At 44.0% G+C, this 23,464-nt stretch overlaps 1 protein-coding gene across 2 annotated transcripts in view; it reads right to left on the bottom strand.

The window, feature by feature from the left end:
• The window catches only part of CA10 (carbonic anhydrase 10), a 491,421-nt gene that overhangs the window by 391,038 nt on the left and 76,919 nt on the right, over positions 1–23,464 (bottom strand). For both annotated transcript variants that reach the window (XM_045044828.1, XM_003996677.6), the window contains exon 3: positions 18,036–18,110. In XM_045044828.1, the coding sequence (XP_044900763.1) occupies positions 18,036–18,110 (75 nt within the window). The remainder of the gene's footprint in view (positions 1–18,035; positions 18,111–23,464) is intronic.

Raw genomic sequence — 23,464 nt, 5'->3', positions numbered from 1 at the left:
TTTTTTATCTACTCCTCCTATACCTGGAAAAGATGGCCCATCGGCATTTTCCATTTTGACCCCCTCCTTCAAGGTTAGAGATTTATCATAGACACCGATGGGCATTAACAGCAGAGAAAACCATACCAGTTTCCAATACTAAACTACTGAATCCTTTGTTTAAAACATGGACAGCCAATGATAACCAGACATTTGAGGGAAGTCAGCAACAGAACAGAGAAGAACCGTGATTAACAAAGAGGGACACGGGGCGCCTGGGTGGCGCAGTCGGTTAAGCGTCCGACTTCAACCAGGTCACAATCTCGCGGTCCGGGAGTTCGAGCCCCGCGTCAGGCCAGGCTCTGGGCTGATGGCTCAGAGCCTGGAGCCTGTTTCCAATTCTGTGTCTCCCTCTCTCTCTGCCCCTCCCCCGTTCATGCTCTGTCTCTCTCTGTCCCAAAAATAAACGTTGAAAAAAAAATTAAAAAAAAAAACAAAACAAAGAGGGACAACATTGAAGAGAAAAGAAAACTTGAACAAAGTCAGGAAGATAATGAGTACATAAAACAAGATAAACCAGATAAACAAGATAAACATTAAAAAGATAAATCAGAAAACAAAAATAGTTTTTTAGAAATTAAAATATGATTGCTGGGGCGCCTGGGTGGCTCAGTCAGTTAAGCATCGGATTTCAGCTCAGGTTATGATCTCGCGGTCCCTGGGTTTAAGCCCCGCGTGGGGCTCTGTGCTGACAGCTCAGAGCCTGGAACCTGCTTCAGACTGTGTCTCCCTCTCTCTCCCTGCACCTCCCCCACTCATGCTCTCTCTCTGTCTCTCAAAAATAAATGTTAAAAAATATATGATTGCCAAACTTAAAAAGTTAATAAAAGATCCTGTCTAAAAGAACAGATACTGCCAAAGGCCAAAGTCGAGCAATGAAAAGGTAAGTAAATGAAACATTCTAGAACTTAAAAAGAGAATAAAATGATGAGAGAAAGCAAAGGACATAGAAGTTGTACGTGGAAAGAAAAGAAAGGCTTAGAAAATAGATCCATACGTTCCCAAACCTGTCCAGAATGTGAGAGCAAAAGGAACAGATGGGGGAAATAATAAAAGAAATAATCAAAGACATAAAAGAAGAAAATTTCCCTAAAATAAGCAGAGACTTGAATACTAGTTCACTTAGCCGATAAGATTTAAGGAGCTCTTACTGTTTGTCAGGTACTCTTCCTAGCATTCATAGAACAGCGAACTAAACAGGAAAAAAAAAAAAAAAAAAAAAACCCTCTGCTCTGTTAGACCCTAGACTGCAGCATGCTGAGTGCAATTAATGAAAAAAGACATACACATTTGGATACGTCCCATGACATTTCTGAACTTCAAGGATAAAGATAATGTCCTAAAAGCCAGTAGGAGCCTGGGTTGGTGGGAGACAGTTATCTATAATAGCATCAGACTTCTCATCTTGGACACCATTTACAAGTTGACAGTGGAGTGGTACCAAGAAAAATCTGAAGGAAGGTAGTTTTGTAAATAAAATTTGATTACCAAAGAAACTATCACTCAAGTGTAAGGGCAAAAGAAAGGCCTCTTATTGGATATATGGAGACCCAGAATACTGATCACCCCTGTACCTTTAGTGCCAAAAAAAAGAGAAAAACTTAAATATGGAGTTCAGAAAATTATAAAGTGAATTCAAGAGTATACCACAACATCTGAGAAAGAATACAAATAACCTATGAAGTAAAACTCAAACTAAAACAAAAGTCAGTGTGACAGCTGAGCAACTTAGAATGCGATCAGTCTGAATTAGAAAAGAAAGAATATTAAAAGGCACCAAGGAGGATGTCCTCAAGAAAAAAAGCAGCTGCAATAACAAAATGCATAATTGAAAGTCAGTAAGTATATAATATGTTGCTATACTGGTACACTATGCTATGACATGTTGTATAAGGTATTATGATAATATGATACATTATTTATATATTTCCACCCTGCTGAGATGAGGGCAGAATTTCTTCCGATTAACCTGGGCGATATTTTTCCCAGGGAAACAAATGCAAGAAGGGTGTGATCTAAATAAACACTTTAAAAGGAGACAGGATTCTGGACAACTGCCGCAGTGTTAGAGAGATCACTTTGGGGAAAAAAAAAAAATCAACTTCCTAGGAGTAAAGCAGATTGTCTGAAATAAAATAGTGTGTATAACTGATATTAGCTATACCTTGTGAAACTGTGGTGCTCAAAAGATGGGAAAGCAGAGCTGTTCAAAAGCTCGGACAATGAGGACAAAACTGGGAAGAGGCTAGAACCAGTGCTGGAGATGTTGGGAATTGTTTGCACCAAGCAGGGGGGGCAGGCGGCGGGGGGGGGGGGGTTGCTGCGAGGCTGTGAGAAGAGTTTAGCGGGCAAAGAAAGAGGCTCTGGAACACCCAATCATGGACCATGGGTAGGCACAGAAGGTTGCAAAGGGGCCCTCATATCTAAGCTGTCGATATAGAAATGTGCACTCTTCCAGAAAGAAGCATCATCGGGGATCCGAGTCCAGGCTGAAAAGGAGCCAATGGTATGGCACCTGGCAGGAACTGGTGACCCAATTCCGGTAAGGGGGGAAAAGACAGCTTGCAGGGTAAACTGGAGATGGAATGCAAAAACAGCACAGCTGCCATGGGGTCCAGTCATACGGAGGCATGGAGTGTGTAAGGAGAGAAAGGATGCCCCCCACCCCCACCCTTCCAGCCCTTATCATCACATGGGGACACTGCAACCTAGGGAGTTGACGCCCTCCTATTGCCAAATCTTCAAAGAGCATTCTGTGCACGCTTGAGGCATAAAAGCCTTTGCTGCATAGTTTGTCTTTTTGAGAATGTTGTCGAATGTTACAGTCTATAACAAAGTCCACAGGCACCTCCCTGTCATCCATTAGCAGGGAGAAGAAGGATTCCTGGTTGGGATTATAGTCTTGCTGCCTTTGATTATCTTCCACCTGACAAAGAGGTATAACCTGAGGGTGAAGAGGCAGCAGCCTGCTGCGTATTCTGTAAACAATCCCATTATCACACAACAACTCAATGAGCAGTATTTACCCTTACAAGGTACCTCTCAACAACTCACCAAGCTGCTTTTCAATAAAGCTATTACCTGTGGCTTGTGAAGGTAACCCAGGCACATCTTGCAAATGGGAGGTCTTGCCAGGAGGAGGAAGGAGTGGATTTTCAGCTAGCTGGGATGGCCAACACCATGGATGTTAACCCAGTTAGCTTCACTCAAAGAAACCATGCGTTTCATGGCCAGAGAGTAGCCATGAGCTCAGCTTTTGTGCTGTTGACTCAATGTGGGTACAGTTACCGAACCTAGGGCTGAATACAGGGGCAAACCTAAAGTATGTGACTTAAGAGCTTCTCATTTTTAGCACTCCCTGTTCTGAACAACACAATTATTCCCACTAGCAATCACAATAATTAATAATTTTTTTTTATTTTTTTTCAACGTTTTTTATTTATTTTTGGGACAGAGAGAGACAGAGCATGAACGGGGGAGGGGCAGAGAGAGAGGGAGACACAGAATCGGAAAGAGGCTCCAGGCTCTGAGCCATCAGCCCAGAGCCCGACGCGGGGCTCGAACTCACGGACCGCGAGATTGTGACCTGGCTGAAGTCGGACACTTAACCGACTGCGCCACCCAGGCGCCCCTGTTTTAAAACTTTTTAATGTTTACTTATTTTTGAGACAGAGACAGAGACAGAGTGGTGAGCAGGGGAGGGGCAGAGAGAGAGGGAGACACAGAATCGGAAACAGGCTCCAGGCTCTGAGCCATCGGCCCAGAGCCCGACGCGGGGCTCGAACTCACGGACCGGGAGATCGTGACCTGGCTGAAGTCGGACGCTTAACCGACTGCGCCACCCAGGCGCCCCAATAATATTTTTTTTTCTTTGGCTTTAAAACACACAAAACAGGTGGTAAAGGCATGGTTCAGATTCAATAAAATAGTTTGCGTACGAGATTAAAACTGCACTTCCCAAAGAAAAAATTTTTTTACCTTTGCAGTTCACATTCTGGTTCCATGTTTTAAAAGTACAAATAAAAACTCCATAGAGTCATAGAGAATGACGTAATTGAAGGAATTCAAGTTCTGCTTCTTTGTGTTTACAAGCACAGTGCTATTGCTGTTCAACTGTTTAAATTCAGGAATATGTAGTAGGACAGGGACTTTCTTACCAACAGTGAACTCCACCAATTCTGAACCCTCGGGACGGTTGTCTAGGAACAAACATACGTCAGTGCGTCCCCGTGTGTTAGAAGCTAATTGAGTAACTGAGGGTTCCTCCAGTAACTTCCGTGTAGGATACAGTGCTCATTCAAGGGTAAGTAACAAAGACGTGCTAACCTGAAGACCACACATATATTATTAAAACGCAACAGCAACCACAGGAATTGTTTAGAGCTTAGGCCAACAAACGACTTTTTCGGGAGGAGTATTTTCTCACTGGCACCTCCAGAACTTTCAGCACACGAAGATAATGAAAAGCAGATCGAACTGTCAGCGGGTTTCATCATTTGTTTGAAATTCTCTACAGACAGGGTACCCCTTCCTGCCTGAACCCAGTGTGGCCCACTGCCACGGAGCCTGCCTGGGTCCACTCCCAACTGGGTAGGTCCTGAAGCTCCAGAAGTATTTCCAAAGTGGGTGACCGGCTAGAGCCATCTGTGCTGACTGGACTAGGAAGCAGTGTCACGGCACCAGGAAAGACATGTGCCTCTGAGAGGGCTTGGTGCAACAGCCTATCTGGCAGCAGCACTTTCTATGATGGCTACAACCGAACAGGCTTCCGTGGTGAAGCATATATACCAGCTTTATGTATACTTGTGCTCAAGTTGTACCTGTTTGCACAACGTGCTAACATGTCTTCAAAAGGCTTACCGTGCCTTTCTGGATTAGAACGATGTGTTAGGAACAGGAACGCAGAACAGCAGTACAAGCAGGGCCCTTCCTTGCAAAGGTAAAAAGCCCAATGCAAAATTACGGTAACACCAAGAGCAATACCTTTATAGTCTTTCTGAGTCTATAAGGCACCTCCAGGTCTAATATGCGCAGGGCTCCCTCCTTACCCGCGGTTTCGCTTTCTGCAGTTTCACCCACTGGCGGTCAACCCCAGTCCGACAGCAAATGATCCGCCTTCTGAATTATCATCAAAAGATCCACAATAGCATCATGCGACACCACATGCCTACATTTACTTCGCTTCATCCCGTCATGTAGGCATTTTATCGTTTCACCTCATCACAAGAACAAGGATGAGTTCAGTACGGTAGTATATTTGGAGAGAAACCACATGCACATAACTTTTATTATAATGTATGATTATAATTATTCTATTTTATTACTCACTACTGTTTGTTGTTGACCTCTTACTGTGCCTAACTTATAAAGTAAATTAAACAAAAAACTGTTTTGACGTTTATTTATTTTTGAGAGAGGGATTGACAGAGCATGAGCAGGGGAGGGGCAGAGAGAGAGGGAGACACAGAATCGGAAGCAGGCTCCAAGCTCCCAGCTGTCAGCACAGAGCTCGACACGGGGCCTGAATTCATGAACCACAAGATCATGTCCTGAGCCGAAGTCTGACGCTCAACCGACTGAGCCACCCAGGTGCCTCTAAATTAAATTTTATTGTACGGGACGCCTGAGTGGCTCACTCGGTTGAGCGTCTGACTTTGGCTCAGGTCATGATCTCACGGTTTGTGGTTTAAGCCCCATGTCGGGCTCTGTGCTGACGGCTCAGAGCCTGGAGCCTGCTTCAGATTCTGTGCCTCCCTCTCTCTCTGGCCCTCCCCTGCTCACGCTCTGTCTCACTCTCTCTCTCTCAAAAATAAATGAACATTAAAATTTTTTTTTAATTTTATTGTAGGTATGTATGTATAAGAAAAACCACAGTATATATAGGGTTTGGTACAAGGCCTGCATTTCAGGCATCCACTGGGGGTCTAGTACCTTGCATTCTCTACAGATAAGGGGCCAATTACTGTAACTTTATTTTTACAAAAATATTTGAGACGTAAGTTTCATTGTCCTTATTTTACAAGTGAGTAAACTGAGGCTCTGAGAAGTTAGGTGATTTCTGAACATCACACAGCTGGTTCACAATGGAGTGGAACACAAAGAGTGATCTTCTGAGTCCAATGCACTTTCCACCACACAGCTTTGAAGTATGGTAATAATAGGGGCTGTCATACAGAGGACTAGAAAGGGAAACGCTTACTGCTCCCAAGAAGTTTACAATCTGTTATTTAGCGGCAGGTCAGATTCCATTACGCTCAATCCACCGGCAGTGACCTTTTCCATGGCATCCACCTGGCAGACTCTTCCATATCTTTTAAGACCTATCTCAAGAGACGTCTTCATCTGCAAAGCCTTCTCTGACCTGAAGGCACGGTTAGGGGAAACTTTCTCCTTTGTCTCTCCACTCCAGTCTCACATCGCCTACCAGGCTGAACTGGAACCTGTGATTTGCCACCTGCCTCTAAACCTATCTGTGAACTCCTTAACTTCAAGAGCATTATTCTTATTTGTAGCCCCAGTGTCTCGCAGGGTGTCTGGCATCTTTCAAGCTCAGAGCACATTTTAATCTCTACACATCCCAATTTCTGAGAAAAAAAACATAAATGAAGGTATTTATAATTGAGGGTGAGTCAGCATAACATCACCCTCCTATACTGAGAAGAATTCATCCATTAAGTTCTATTTGCTTTCTCATAGAGACAAGAGATCAGAAATCTAGACAGACACGCTTACATCACTGACTCCATTTCAAAATACTGATACCGAGAACATAATAAAATTATCCTGTGAATGAAATCAATATTCTATTTCTTAATGCTGCTAACTGTATCTCCCAAACCAATCTTCTATCACATTAGCAAACTCTCAGAGAATATTGGAGCCAGAATGGGTCTCTGAAATTAATGCAGCCCAACACAGTGATTTTATACGTGAGGAAATCAAGAGCCTGAGATACTAAATGACTTGCCTAAAATTACACGTTTGGTTAGTGGACGAGCCAAGCCAGTAAGCACTTTCCCATAGTCTTCCTGCTGCTTCCGGGACCCAGAGAAGAAAGAAGATTGGTAATGACCAAAGCAAAGTCCAAGGGGAGAACACTGCTGTGTGGACTCACCCACTCCCCGCTCTAGCAAATGAAACAGATAAAACACGAACACACACAGTAAGGAGCGACTACCTCCAACAGCAGAGGGTTATTTCCCTTGACCAAACAATATGGAACCAGGACTCTGTAAAATGCGAGTTTTACCTCAGAGAAATTAAAATGAAATTTTACACTCAAACAAAAAGGTGTGCACATACTTTTGTAGCAAAGAAACTGATGTCAAAGTGACATATCAAGAGGGGCTTGATTTTAGAATATCTACCTCCAGAATGCTAAGAATTATATAATTACTGTGTCGTTTTGAGCCACTGCTTGTGTAATTTGTTAAGGCAGTCACGTGAAACCAATGCAATGACTTTATCCAATACTCAACTGGGGTGTGTTAAAGGATGCTGGAGGGCAGGTAACGTTTAGGGGCTGTGGCATCCTCTTCCCTTCCGCAGGAGACTGAGTGGGGCAGGCGTGGTCATGCAGTGAATTCCTGAGGGGAGAAAGCCTGAGCAATACCTGACCCCGGTGTCAACAGAGCCTGTCAGTTGGAAGTGGAGTGGGAGCTTGGGAAGATGGTGGCAAGCAAATGCCGAGTCTGAGCCAGCCGCCAAAAGGCAAGCTCGCCAAACACAAGGACAGAGGTCTGAGTAGGGAGAAGTATCAGAAGCCAGAGTCTGCGGCTGGAGGATAGAAGGGGAGGGGAGATAAAAGCAGGGGGAGAATGGCTGGAGAGCAATTCGGGGTGGCGCCTGGATGAGCCCCTGAGGGGTGTTGTCCACTGGGAGCCTCTACGAGCCTTGTCCTGCCCACCTCACTGCTTCTTTCCTGTGTCCGCCATGGGGAACAATTCCACCCTCCAGCAAGTTGCCCAAACCAGAAACCTGGGAGTCTTGTATAAAATCCTTCCGTCTGTCTCCCTCACACTTTACGTTGATTATAAATCTAGGAGCACTGGCTGAGAAATCAGAGGCGGGGTGGGGGAAGCTAGCTTTGGTTTTCTTCTGAGGATACTCTTCATGGAAAGGCAACAGAAACAATATGTGATCCAAAAAATATTATTTCTCACCTCTCCTTTTGGAGATGTTAGCCTAGAACAATGTCTATTTCATCTTCAACTGTGATCGATTTAGAATGAGCATTTTAGCAGCCTCGTACATATGAAGGAATGAGGGGCACAGCCCGGCACTGGTTACCATGTAGAGGAATGAAGGTCAAGGTGGTAGGGCCAAATTCCATGATGGCCCCCAAGATTCTCACCTGCTGGTGCACACACCACCTGAGCATGAATCGGATTTGTGTGAATAATTGTGTGAATAATTTCACTCCTGTGACCACGTTACGTGTTATGTCAGAGATGAAGGGACTCTGCAGATGTGAATGAGGCCCTCCATCAGCATAAGGAGAGTATCCTGGGTAGGTCTAACTTTTAAAAGAGAGTCCAAACCTTCCCGGAGGAGAAAGGAGAGATTCAAAGCAAGACAGTTTCTTCTTGGCCTTCAGTCGGTCATGCTGTGAACCGTGGAGACGGGCCAGCCTACAGGAGCCGAGGGCATCAGTCCTACAACTGCAAACAACTGAATTCTGCCCAGAACCTGTGTGAGCTTGGTCCCAAATGAGAAGCAACAGGACTGACACCTTTCACAGCCTTATAAGACCCTGAGCAGAGGACCTAGCTGAGCCATGCCTGAACTCCTGTTTGGAAACTGCAAGACAATAAAATACGTGTCTGTTTACACACATTTAAACTCCTAGACGAATGGTGATTGGCTATGCAGCAATAGAAAACAAATATAGACACCATCTGCTCTATGGAGGAATAAGAGGCAGGTGTGACCCCTGGCAGGTCACCCCACGTCACCAAGCACCCACCACCCAGCTTCCCTCCCTAGGAGGGCTGCAGGGAGAAAAGAGAGCTCACGTTCCTTACCCATGTCTATAGGAACCTTTCCCAAGCCAAGAAACCTGGCCATTTGGAACAACGCAGGTAATTAGGTATCAGTGCTACACTACAGGTAACGCCAGCAACAGATATTATTACTGTCATCTTCTAACAATCTTGAGGTTTTAAAACTCCCCAACAAGGAAGAGGTGGGAAGCTGTGCAGGCTGGGAGACTTTACTGTCCTGCGTGAACCATCTCTACTTGATTTTGAAGAATATACCAGAACATGGTGAGCCATCTGGCTCTACCAGTGAGCCAAAGCAGCCTCCTAATCCCACCCATGATCAGAAATGAAGCTTTGAGTTTCTCTATTCATCATGCAGACAGTTAGAAACTCACTTTCATGATCCCTTGGTGCTTGCCTGCCGGATCTCCGAGGAAGAGTGAATTGCTTACAACTGCTTACTCTCCTTCCATTGTTCCGGGATCCTCATGCAGAAACTTGAAGTGTGGCCCAACCAAGTGTGATCTGGCTCCTGACCACCTCCGGTCTCAAACCACTTTGCCTCTGACACTCTACACTCAGGCCACAGTGAAGTTTGCTCCGTTTCTAATGCACGCCATGCTCATGCATGCGTGCCTCTGAGACTTCATGCAGGTGCACTCTTCTGCCTGGGACACACCTCTAAGCCTATTTGTCACATCTAGGGCTCCTGAAACCCTTCCACATTCCCAAGAAACACCAGCACTAGGAGCATCTCCAGTTCTAATGAGGCAATTAAGGTGGGTTCCTGGATGGCCTCTGGATGGGGGCTGGTCAACAGAAAGACCAAGCCATGATTAGAAGCTTAGAATTTTCAGCTTCTCCACCCCACCAATTCCTCCATAATGTGGAGGGCAACTAGAAATAGAGTTAGCAATCGATCGTGCTCACCTGATGAAGCCTCCATAAAAATCCCCATGGCGGGGTGTTTGGAGAGCTTCGAGGCTGGTGAACACGTTCACGTACTAGGGGGGTGCACACCCCAACTTCACAGGGACAGAAGCTCCTCTCCCTTTGTATTTCTTCAACTGGCTGTTCATCTGTATCCTTTATAACATCCTTTAATAAAGTGCTAAATATAAGTGAGTGTTTCCCTGAGTTCGGTGAGCCACTCTAGCAAATTAATTAAACTGGAGGAAGAGATGGTGGGGACTTCTGATTTGTAGCCCAGTCAGGCAGAAGTTGTGGGTAACCTGGGGACCTATACAATGTGTAACTGGCATCTGCAGTGGGGTGGTGGCAGTCTCATGGGACTGAGCCCTTAAGCTGTGGGATCCGACACTAACTCCAGGTAGAAAGTGTTACAATTGAGTAAAAGACAATCAGTTGCGTCATGGAGAATTACTTGCTGTGCGAAAAAAAACCTCCACACATTTGGTGACCAGAAGTGTCAGCAGTAAAATGTGAGGAGGGGACATACGTGGGAAACTGGAGGTTTTCCCAATGCACCTTTATAGCCCATACAGCCCATATAGTTTGTCGTGCTGTGTTTATTTTGATGCTGCTGGTGGTGCTGTCCACCTGGCTTCAAGGAGCAGTAACTCCTCTGTTCTGATCCAAGTTGATTTAGCAAACATGGAGCCCCTCCCCCCCCCCCCCCCCCGGCTGTATGCAACATCTGTGCTATGTTCTGGAGGGGTAGGGGTAAAAGGACATGAAGCTCCTGTCCCTGGAGGCTAGACCCTCCTCAGAGCCCCCACTGCTCCTATCTTAGCTCCCATCTCCCTCATTCTGAAGCTTGCACTAGTTCTCATCCCTCCCTTGGCCCCCCCAAAACCTTTAGGGTGACTTCTACACTGACAGCTGGTATGGCCTTCCATGACTGGACCCCTGCTGCCCTCCTCAGCCCTAACTCCCCCTGAGCTATCTGCACAGTGAGCCCCTCTCTTCCCAGACTCCTCCCCTTTCTGAAACACCATTTCTTTCCTTATTCCCCTAGCAGAATCATACATGTTACCCTTGGGGACTCAGTCCAGGCATTTCATCTGCTGGGAAGTCCCTCTGTGCTTTCTCGAACTGGGTAGCCCCAGACACCCTCCATGGCAATCCTGGAAGTGCTATAGCATGATGGATATTTCTCTCTCTCTCTCTCTCTCTCTGTCACTATCCTCGGCTCCTTTAAGCCACAGTGGAATGTTCTTTGTGTCTTTATCCACTAAGAATCAAGTATGGCCGTGCTGAAAGCAGGCATCCAGAGACAGACCCCAGAATGAGTGAGTTCAAGAGCTCACATTCAGCAACCTGAGAGCGACCCTTAGGAGGTGGTGAAATGGAAAAGAGGTTCTTCACCTGCTCCAGGGTTTCATAAAGTTCTAAAAATAAATACCCCCAGTGTCATGATTTAAAGCTTTAAAATGGAAGCAACCCCTTGATTCTGATGTCCTAGTCTGAACAGAGAAAAAGAAACTGCCCATCCAAACATTGCCATGTGAAGCAGGTGTTGGGAGTGAGAAGCTACTTAGTACTTTTAGTGACTGTCTCTCCCACTAGATGGAAAGAAGCTAGAGGCCAACTCCTTTTTATTTTTTTTTAAATGTTTATTTATTGAGAGAGAGAGAGAGAGCATGAATAGGGAAGAGGCAGAGAGAGAGAGAGAGAGAGAGAGAGAGAGAAAATCCCAGGCAGGCTCCATACTCAGCACGGAGCCCAACTCGAGGCTCAATCTAATGACCAGAACCATGAAATCAAGCCCTGACCCATGATCAAGAGTCAGACGCCTAGCTGACTGAGCCACCCAGGTGCCCCAGAGGGCATCTCTTTTTTAAAACCCCAGGTCCCGGCATAGTGCCTCCTCCATAGAGAATGCCTGATTCCCCCACTGTTTTGGATAAATGGAATGTGAAAAGACAGTATTTGGCACAAATTTTTCTGAAATGTGTTAAATGTGTATATTTATGCTAAATGATAAATGTGTTATCTACATGTGTGAAAGAGAGATATACTTTAAATGTCACTAAACAAACCCTATGCTGAATCCTTCCATAACATGATTAACCCAGTTTTGGGGTTTTGTTTTTAGGATTTTTTTTTTATTTCACAGTATTAGTACAGGTGCTTGCCATCTCTTGCCTGGATGATTGAAGAAAGAAAGAGAAGGAAGGAAGGAAGGAAGGAAGGAAGGAAGGAAGGAAGGAAGGAAGGAAGGAAGGAAGGAAGGAAAGAAAGAAAGAAAGAAAGAAAGAAAGAAAGAAAGAAAGAAAGAAAGAAAGAAAGAAAGAAAGAAAGAAAGAAACCACCTTGAGGCGCTGGGGTGGCTCAGTCAGTTGAGCGTCTGACTTCAGCTCAGGTCATGATCTCATCACAGTTCTTGAGTTCGAGCCCCGTGACGGGCTCTGTGCTGACAGGTCAGAGCCTGGAGCCTGCTTTGGATACTGTGTCTCCCTCTCTCTCTGCACCCCCCCCCCCTCGCTCACACACTGTCTCTCTCTCTCTCTCTCTCAAAAATAAACATTAAAAACAAAACAAAATCACCTCATGAATCCTTTTGCCTCTGCTATTCTTTTCAAAATACAGTATACATCTCCATTACAATAGTCATAGCTGGTTTTTTTTTTTTTTTTTTAGAGGAGGGGGAGGGCAGAGAGAGAGGGAAACACAGGATCTTTTTTTTTTTTTTTATTTTTTTAAATCTTTATTTTTGAGAGAGAGAGAGAGAGAGAGAGAGCAAGCATGAGACCAACAGAGAGAGAGGGAGACATAGAATCCAAAGCAGGCTCCAGGCTCTGAGCTGTCAGCACAGAGCCTGACACGGGGCTCGAACTCATGATCCACGAGTTCATGACCTGAGCCTAAGCCAGATGCTCAACTGACTGAGCTGCCCAGGCACCCTGAGAGAGGATGTTAAGTAGGCTCCATGCTCAGTGTGGAGCTTAACACAGGGCTCAATCCCATAACCCTGAGATGGTGATCTGAGCCAAAACCAAGAGTCAGGTGCTTAACCAACTGAGCTACCTGTGTGCCCCAATAGCTGGCTTTTTATTTTTTTTAATTTTTTAATTTTTTATTTTTTACCTCTCCTTGACTTTTATTTTGTTTTTCAATATATGAAATTTATTGTCAAATTGGTTTCCATACAACACCCAGTGCTCATCCCAAAAGGTGCCCTCCTCAATACCCATCACCCACCCTCCCCTCCCTCCCACCCCCCATCAGCCCTCAGTTTGTTCTCAGTTTTTGAGAGTCTCTTATGCTTTGGCTCTCTCCCACTCTAACCTCTTTTTTTTTTTCCTTCCCCTCCCCCATGGGTCTCTGTTAAGTTTCTCAGGATCCACATAAGAGTGAAAACATATGGTATCTGTCTTTCTCTGTATGGCTTATTTCACTTAGCATCACACTCTCCAGTTCCATCCACGTTGCTACAAAGAGCCATATTTCATTCTTTCTCATTGCCACGTAGTACTCCATTGTGTATATAAACCACTATTTCTTTATCCATTCATCAGATGATGGACATTTAGGCTCTTTCCATAATTTGGCTATTGTTGAGAGTGCTGCTATAAACATTGGGGTACAAGTGCCCCTATGCATCTGTACTCCTGTATCCCTTGGGTAAATTCCTAGCAGTGCTACTGCTGGGTCATAGGGTAGGTCTATTTTTAATTTTTTGAGGAACCTCCACACTGTTTTCCAGAGTGGCTGCACCAGTTTGCATTCCCACCAACAGTGCAAGAGGGTTCCCGTTTCTCCACATCCTCTCCAGCATCTATAGTCTCCTGATTTGTTCATTTTGGCCACTCTGACTGGCGTGAGATGATATCTGAGTGTGGTTTTGATTTGTATTTCCCTGATGAGGAGCGACGTTGAGCATCTTTTCATGTGCCTGTTGATAGCTGGCTTTTTAAAATACACATCACTGTGTCTCTCTAGAGCTTAGGGGTGTCTTATAATTCCTCTACTTTTAAAGGGACTGTGTCTAAGCTCTTGAACATGAAACACAGAGTCCCATAGCCAGGCCCCCTTCTGGCCTCCTCACATATCAAGCTCCATGGTGTGCTCTGTCCTATAGACAGTGCCCGTATGCATAGTGCATTTCCACCCCTCTCTGCCAGTGCTATTTGCTCTGATGTCCCCCTCCCCCTTCTCCTCCTTTTCCACTGAGAATCCAGAATCTGGAAGAATGCTTTGGGCTGCAAGTGACAGAAAGCCTGACTCAAAACAGCTCCAACAGTAAGAAGTCTGTTATCTCACTTAGGAAAATCAATGTGGAGGCAATTCCACGGTTAATTTAATGCTAAGTAAGCCATACAAGATCTGGGTTCATTCCAAATTTCTGTTTTACAATCTTTGGTATAGCTTTTGTCCCCACCATGGGTAGAATTGTTTACCACAGGCTTATGTTTATATTAGTGAATCAGTCAGGGTTTTCCAGAGAAACAGAACCAATAGTGTGTGTGTGTGTGTGTGTGTGTGTGTGTGTGTGTGTACGTACGTGCACCCCATCTGTATGTGTCTATGTGTAAAGAGAGATTTATTCTAAGGAATTGGCTCATTTGATTGTGGACACTGACAGATCTGTAACTTGCAGGGCAGGCTGGCAGGTTGGACATCCAGAGAGGAGATGGTGTAGTTTGAGGCCAAAAGGTTCTAGAAGCGTAATTCCCTCTTTCTTGGGGGAACCTCAGTCTTTTTCTCTCAAGGCCTTCAACTGATTTGATGAGGCCCACTGCCATTAGGGAGAGTAGTCTGCTTCAGTTAAGCTCCACTGTTGTAAATGGTAATCTCATCCAAAAAAAATATTCACGGAGACATCAAGGATAGTGTTTGACAAAGTATCTTGGTACTGCAGACCATCCAATCTGATGCAGGAAATTAGCCATCATGATGTCTAAATCCATCAGTCTCAAGAATAATATGAAATCACCATGATTGGGGTAGATATTAATCAAGAGTAACTTTCTGGGGCTGGGGAAGGACTCCTTCTGAGCCCATGGCTGTCTGGGGGGGGGGTGAACACAAATCAAATCGGGGCTCTGCCTGCAAAGTAGGCTGTAGTTAGGGGTAAGGCTAGATGAAGGTGTGGATTTGAGCAGGTAAACGAAGTCTACTCGTCAACAGGCAGGCAGAATCACAACAATTTATAGGCTCCTTTACATGTTCTCTAGACCCTATTAGAGGCCTTGTTACACTGAGTCACGGGTTTATGGCTTATCTTCCTCTTGAGACAGTAGGTTCACCCTTGAATAATAACTGTGTACCCATTACCTCTTTATCAACAGCCCCATACATGGTTCTCAACACTAGGAGCCTACCCCATAGGTGCTTTGAACTGACCGAAGTGGGTTATTCTTGTGCTAAATCAACCCCAGGCTTGCCACTCTTAGAGAAGTCCTATATTTCTACGCACCACAAGCTGTTGAAATCACAGATTCACAACTGTTATGCCAACTGACAATTATTTCTAGATACTCTTGTAAAGAACTTACAGGGCAATAAAACTTGTCCAAATTGTCTCATCATACAGAGTTCTCTTTTCTTTCACACATCCATACCATGAAAAAAAATCCCAGTGGCAAATCAAGGAACACTGTCAACCTTATATTCAGCAATGACAATAAGAGATAAAGGGTCTCTTTATTGCCCTAAGCACCAATTTAGATAAAGTAGGTCAGTTGAAGTCTGTCAGATGTTAGGGCCTCAGGTCCAATTACTTAATTCAAAAATTCTCATGACTCTTATCTTTTTTTTAACAGAGTGGAGTGCCCCAAACTTTAGGAAGTAAAATCATCAGCTACCAGTCGTCTGTACCAGGAAGCCAAAGGGCTTTGAGACCATTCAATGCAAAGGATGATCAAGTCACTTCTCAGTTGGCCACTGCGTCCAGACCAGTTGCGTTCACCCATCCCGGGAACAATTACTAAGCATCCCCCATGTTCTACGCATCATGAGAGACCTGCACTTGCATTATTATATTTCCAGTTTATGGCTCTCTGCCTTTTCTGAAGCAAAGAAGTATCAGATATCCAACTACATTGCTACCGATAAAATAGTAATAGTTATATCAAGAACAACTGATATGTCCTGCCTCACACCATGCACCACACATTACTATAAGCACCTTATCTGCATTATCTAATTTAATCCTCACAAAACCTCATGAGGCTGACTGAGTCCTTATCTCCATTTTAACAGATGGATAACCCAAGGATCTGAGAGTAGGCAGGCAACTTGCTGACAGAACTACCGATAGGAAGCCATAGAACCCAGACTCAATGCCAGGTCTGCCTGGCTCCAGATTCCACTCTCAGACCTCCGCACCTTACTGCTTACCATATAGCAGGTTTTATTCATAGTATCTCATATAAAGCTGGAAATGAGGGGAAGTTTGACTTTTTTAAATCAACACGTAAAAGGAAAGATAAAACTTCTTTCCTGTGGCTGTCTGAGAAGCAACTGCCAAATCAAAAGAGGACCTTGCAAGTGTGTAGAGAAGGAATGTGTCAACAGAGGGGAAAACATCAAAAATAAAATGTGGGGCAGAAGAGCAAAACTTTGCACCGCCTCTTCCATATTATCCATCAACACTTCAGTCACTACAGAGGATATTATTAGTTTAGCAGGACTCATTATGACCTGAAGGGAATGCCCTTTGTGGCTCTACTCCCATAATCACAAAGCACATGAGTGTCATTATAAACACAACTTCTGGGATGTCTCGAATATGGGAAGCAGATTCCTTAGAAACACAATAAGCACTCCATTGGAAAGGGATGTCTCCAGTTGTTATGCATAAAAGGCCATGCATCTATATCACACCATATGAATATAGCACGTATCAATTAAGTTGTTCCAAGATTATTATTAGAAACCTGATCATTTCTGGGTGAATTAATCAAGACCGGTTTCTATGCCCACTGGGCCAAGGGATAAGTGTACCAGAGTAAATTTGTGCAGTTAATAATATCAATTTATGAGGCTATTTGGCAGCCAGCTGGCTTTTTTGTGGGTCACCCACTCTCCCCCACCAAGCTGTTTCCTCTTCTTGGAAAGCCCCAAGAGCGTATATTACTGTCCCACGGCACAACCGAGAAAGTGATGCTCCAAGGGCTTTAACAACTTGCTGAGCTCTGCACAGGTGATGTAATGAACTCTACAGAAGAACAGGCACAGGCCATATAGCAGCCAAGAATGAACCAGGGGCACTGTTCTTCCCACCTGCCACCAACTACAAAGATCTCCACTGACACTGGAGCTTTCTGTTCTTAGGGCCTAAGTGGGGGCTCCATACTCACTTCTCTCAAGAGCTTTCTTTCTTACCTTCCCACATCTCAGCAGTTTAAAATATTTTGACATATCTCACCTGCCTTCCCCTCCATCCTTCTCCTTACCATTCTTGCTCTTTCTCTCGCCTCTCTCCCCACGGAAGTCTGATACAGCAGAAGGATGAGGTGAGAGTGGTGGGGAAGACAGGAGAACTCTCCACCTTCCTTTGAAACTAGAGTCATGGCTTTAATTTCTGGCTCTGCCTTGTCTTCAGTTCTCTTCCCCCAATGCTGACGGCATCTACTCCGCCTGTTATTTTTAGCCTGTGCTTGGCTCAATGTGCTAAGTCCTGACCACAGATGCTACTGAAGTGACATCAGTGACAGCATGCATCCCAGCAAGCCTCACTGTCATGGTCAGCCTTTCCAGCCTTCCTGTTTCATCAATGTTCAAAGATGGCTCTTTCTCGCTTCACCGAACTCCAGCAGACAGAGCTTCAACACTCTGTCCTCCCCTGGCCTCTCCCTGGAAGAGCCACCTGCAGAGGGAAAGGCCTTGGCAGGTAGGCTCAGATGGAAAAAGGTGGTCTTGCCTAAACCGCCACTCCTGAACAAACCTTCCCCGGATGGAGCATTCACCTGAAGTGGCAAAGGAACCCTGCTGCTTCTGGCGATACCTTTCCTGCCATGTAGCAAATGCAAAATTCTGGAAATAATATTCTATTTCATCCAAATTCTTTTCTTAAAAATAAAATGACAAGAATAAATGTGTCTTTACCTGGAACAAAGCTTCCCTGGACCACCTCCTTGTACGCCCACCAGCCTTCATGGATTTTTGGTGAATTCTGTTGAGCTAAAAGGGGGAAGAGAGGAAGAGAGATTAAGAGAATAGCAGACAATCCTTTGGTCCTGGCCACGTAAGAAGGGTGAATAGACATACAGTACTCCTTTTCTACCCACAAGCCATCCAGCATCCCTCCCTCTTGTTTTCTTTAAAACAGATTATTAACCTGTAAATATACTGCCATTGCGTTTTATACAAAGCACTCAGGAGAGGTCTATTGAAGAGAAGTAGACAGTAATTATGTATTTAAGCCTATCTGAATTCCCCCATCACTTGTCTCTACCTCTGAATCACCTCTTTTCCACACCTGCCCCTACACTCATGTACACACACATGCACGTACACACACACACACACACACACACACACACACACACACACACACCACTCAGATTGAGGCTGATCCCATGCACAAGCCAGGCAAGAACTCTCCATGTGCACAAACCCCTTAGGAACAGAGAGGGCATAAGGCATTTGCTAAAAGGGCTAGGCTAAAAGAGGGAAGGGTGCAATTGGCCAGCTTTCCTCAGGTTCCAGGAAAATGAACACAAGAATATAAACAATCATGGTGAGAGGTTTTGACATGAAGAGAAAAAATGGAAAGCCCAAGTAACAGAGCTTGGGACAGAGCACAGGGATCTGTGAGCTCATGCTGACGTGATCTCAGGATAATCTCTGACCTTATGACAGATGGTGGGTGAATTGGGGCGATTCTATTACATGTGGGTATACACCCCAAAGTGCAGATAATACAGACTTGTGTGGATCCCTTTACTACTGAACAGTATTCATATTTCAGCTTCCCTTCACACTGGAAGAAAATAAGGTCATTTCAACCATATTTGTAATCTGGCAAGTAAATAGAAATGTTAAACCTTGACTTTTATTTCCTTTCTTTAAATCTTATTCTTTTTTTCAGTCTCCTTCAGACTCATCATTCTGAGTTAGAGATAATGACACAAGACAACGTGTCTGAAAGCACAGTTTTGTGTAGAGAAAGGATTTGCCAAATTAAACTTCATCTTCCATATGAGCTCCAATTGCTTAGATCCAAGTGTCTTCCCAGAGTGAAGATACTTTTTCTGCCTATGACCTTAAGGCCCCTGAGGCTTGCAGCTCTGTGATGAAGAAGGGTTTATAACACAGGATGAGTGAAAGAGAAGCCAACTCCTTCTGGAGTTGACAATGAGGTTTGCTGTCTTCAGACACGACCAGAACAGGAACAAAGAACCTATTGAAGGCTCTGGAAAGGTATCACCTTGGAAGTCACCCAGTACAAATCTAGGGCTTTGGGATGCATCAAAGTACCCTGGGTTACCCAGTACCCCACTTCCAGGTGGAGTGGATAGAGAGCTCAGATGTTCCCACAGCCCTGGAGGAAGCCCTAAAGGCAGGGGAGTTGAAAGCCAGTGCATCTGTCCTGGGGCCGCAGGCAGGAAGTAGCCTCAAAGCAGAGGCTGCAATGGCTTTGTCCAGCCAAGGACAACAGAGTTAACAGAGACTCCACATATTTGTGTCACTAGGCAAAGACAAGGAGATTTGAAGTCAGCCAGGAAATCTTTACATCTGATCAAGTTGAGAAACCAGATCAAGACTTACATGGTTGGAAAGTTTACCAAGTAGGTGGACAAAGGACACTTCTCAGGTTCAGCACAATTCTGATGCCTCCTCTGAGACCTGACATTGCCGGATCCACTCTTACCCTCCTTCCCAGCTCATGGGAGGGAAAGAAGGGAATGCCAAAGGCTCAGAAATCTATGAGATCAGATTCACCTACTGTACTCAGACCCAGGGGCTCATTTTTGAAACATTTTGTAATGCTCGCCTTGATGATAAGTAAATAAAACTTATAGGCAGTACATTTTACAAAGAAAGAAAGAAAGAAAGAAAGAAAGAAAGAAAGAAAGAAAGAAAGAAAGAAAGAAAGAAAGAAAGAAAAACAACTCTGATATTTCACTAAACCTCAGCTCAACTCTGCTGCACATGAAGCAAGTCCCAAGCCTGGAAGAAATAACACACATCTGAAAGCCCAAAAGTATTGAATGGCAAACATCACCTAACAGCTTTGCATTACAGATAAGCCAGGATTGATTTTCCCTACCAAAAAAGACAAGAATTTCTGAGTTTTATAAAAAGGCACCAAATTTTATCCAATCAGGATTGGACAATTTTAACCATAAATGCAGCTTGCTTGCTCTTTCTTTTGCTTGCTTTTTTTTTTTTTTATAAATTTTTTTTTTCAACGTTTATTTATTTTTGGGAGAGAGAGAGACAGAGCATGAACGGGGGAGGGGCAGAGAGAGAGGGAGACACAGAATCAGAAACAGGCTCCAGGCTCTGAGCCATCAGCCCAGAGCCCGACGCGGGGCTCGAACTCCCGGACCGCAAGATCGTGACCTGGCTGAAGTCGGACGCTTAACCGACTGCGCCACCCAGGCGCCCCGCTTGCTTGCTTTTTAATATGGCCTTCTTTCTTTATTCTCAGAGGTAGTTGTTGGGAAAACCATAGTCTCTTGTATATATTTATCATTACAAGTAAAGATCTGCACAGCACTAAAAACTGTTTTATATTAAGTATTTTTACCAAGCTGTTTTACAAAAACCTTTGTTGCTAGTACTTACACACATCCATTTCAAAAACTAACGTAGTGCTTTAACTATAATGTAAAGGATAGATGAATGTAATTCGAAATAATATGTATTTGTGTATGCTTGAGCCTGACGCATTAGAACGGACACTGGTAAATGATCATCTACTAAGCAAAGATGGCCCACTGACCTGGTACCAGTCAAGAGCTAAGAATGGTTTTGCATTTTTGAGTAGTTAAGAAAATAAAAAAGGATGTCTTGTGACATGTGAAAATTATATTAAATGGAAATTTCAGTGTCTATAAATAAAGTTTTATTGAAACACAGCCATGCCCACCTATTTACATATTGCCTATGGCTGCTTTCTCACTAGAATGGCAGAGTTGAATAATTGTGACAGAAACCAAATGGCCCGCAAAACTTAAAATATCTCCTATATGGCTCTTTACAGAAAGTTTGCTGATTGTTAATTTACACACATAATTTCAAAAAACAACACAGTGTAATGCTTTACCTGTAATACAAAGGATTAATGCATAATCTGTAATAAAAATATATATATTTCAGTTTATAAATACTTGGTTGTTATGCACCAGAAGAATGAAGAAGTTGGATGCTTGATTGAAACAGGAACAAATAATACGGTGGTGCTGTATCTGGGAGGCCACGATCCACAGGTGGCATTGCTCTTGGTGGTCTGATTTTCCAAAATACTCAACAACTCTTGGTAAAGTTCAGAACAAAATAAAGTACCATCTTCCCTTGATATACACAGTATTTGCACTGCCGAAGAACAGGGTATACTAAAACTATGTGAGAGATATCCTGTTCATAGACAACATGGAGTTTGTAAGTTCAGATAAGTAAAGATTTGCCACTCACTTGAATGTCTGCTGGGACATGGGGCAACGTATCACTGTCTGAAACCGTCAAATACGTTACAGAGCATATTCTCTGCCCACCCTGACCCAGTTGGTGTCAAATGCAGTATCTTTCATTAAAACAATCTCGCCATGCCCTTCTTGACAGTCATTGACCTAGTGGGATTATTTATAGCACTATTTACATATGCTAAATGAGTGAGGATAAAACATCATGTTGAATACTGATCAGAGGAGACTGTTTTCCCTAAAGGTCTATCTGAATTGTAGTGTCAAGTCCACATGTCATCACCACGTTGTGTATTCAAGTATTTTTTCTGCTTTTTCCTGCCATTTGACCATATCCTCAAGAAACTATCATTTCCAGTGAGGAAGAAAGAGAAAGCAAAGATGTTTGCTTTTAAGACGACCACAAAGGAAAGCTGATTCCAACACAGTTCTGAGTAAACTAGTCGACTAAGTTTTCAGATTTGTAGATACATTCATATTCTCTCTCTCTCTTCTCTCTGTGCACACCCCCCCCACCCCCCACGCCACACACAGAGGCCGTTTAAGGAAGACCTATCAGTCTGACTGAAGCACTGATTTAAGAGATGTGATTTAAAAGGTAGAAGAAAATAAAGTCTTTGGATAATTAAGGGTATTGCAACTGACAAAAGTATCACTGAAAGCTTCTGTCCCATTCAGAAGGCCGCAAAAAGCCTTGCTCTCCCTTCATTCCTCCTCGGCCAGCCCATCCATTCAGAAGTGAAATTATGTAAGACTTTAATAGGCGGGAAGACAATCAGGTCATCTGAATGAAGTCTGTTTTAATGATAGAACTGCATAGTCTCTGTTTGCTTTCTTTGACATGCCTTGTGAAGGATCCAAACTCGCCCTGCAAAAATCCATCAGCCTGAGCTGAGCCCACTTGCTGTCCATCAATTACAAAATACGATGCCTGCAGGCTAGATTGGAAGAAAAGCAAGGTGCTTTATATAATGTGTTTTCAAATGCCCTTGTATGCCCTGTCTGGCCTCATACTGTTGGGCAATGTGGAAAGACAGGACAGCACATTGTAAACGCACCTCATTGAAAGCCCTGCTACAGTAACCATGAGTGTTGCAACAGAGCTCAGGGAGAAATACTGGCTTTCCATTTTAAATCTTCCTAGCCAGATCCTCCATTATCACCTGTTGTTTACATCTGATACCCAGTGAGTGGAGAGCCGGTTGAGAATTCCTCACAGCAAACAGGTGAACAGAAAGCAGCCTTAGCTGCTGCAGCACTCTGCCGGTGGATAGGATTTCTTTACTTAACGTGCAGCCAGCCCTTGGGAAAGATTCAGGTGTCTAATCAAAAAAAATTGTGTTGACAGTAAAAGCTGTCATCCCTGCCAGATGAGGAGAGATATACATAGCAAGGGCCCCTCTCTTGATAGTAAGGAAAACATATTTCAATGTTATTCTCCTTTTTTTCATTGTGGCAGTTTGAGAACTTGTGAGTTTCAAAAGAAAACTCAGAATCTCCGCATTTGGAAAGAGACACAGAATTCATTGCTCCAATCTCCTTCTGGGCATTTGAGGAAATTGACGAACAGAGGAGGGACGCCACTAAAAAGAAAAAAAAAAAAAAACGTATATCGTGTCTTAGAACAAGAGTCAGCAAACTTTTTCTGTAAATGGCCAGATAATAAATATTGGAGGCTTTGAAGGCCATTCAGTCCCTGTCCCCACTACTCCTCTGTGCCACTGTAGTCCAAAAGCAGCCAGGGACTATATATAAATGAATGGCTGTAGCTATGTGCCAGTAAAATGCATTTACAAACACAGACAGAGGGCTGGATTTGGTCTGCGGTGGGCAGCACTGTGCTGCTTCCTGTCTTAGAGCTAGGAACCATTTTTGTCATCTAGT

Source organism: Felis catus, chromosome E1, assembly GCF_018350175.1.
Source record: "Felis catus isolate Fca126 chromosome E1, F.catus_Fca126_mat1.0, whole genome shotgun sequence".
Lineage (NCBI taxonomy): Eukaryota > Metazoa > Chordata > Mammalia > Carnivora > Felidae > Felis > Felis catus.
This window is presented reverse-complemented; position numbering and strand designations above follow the sequence as displayed.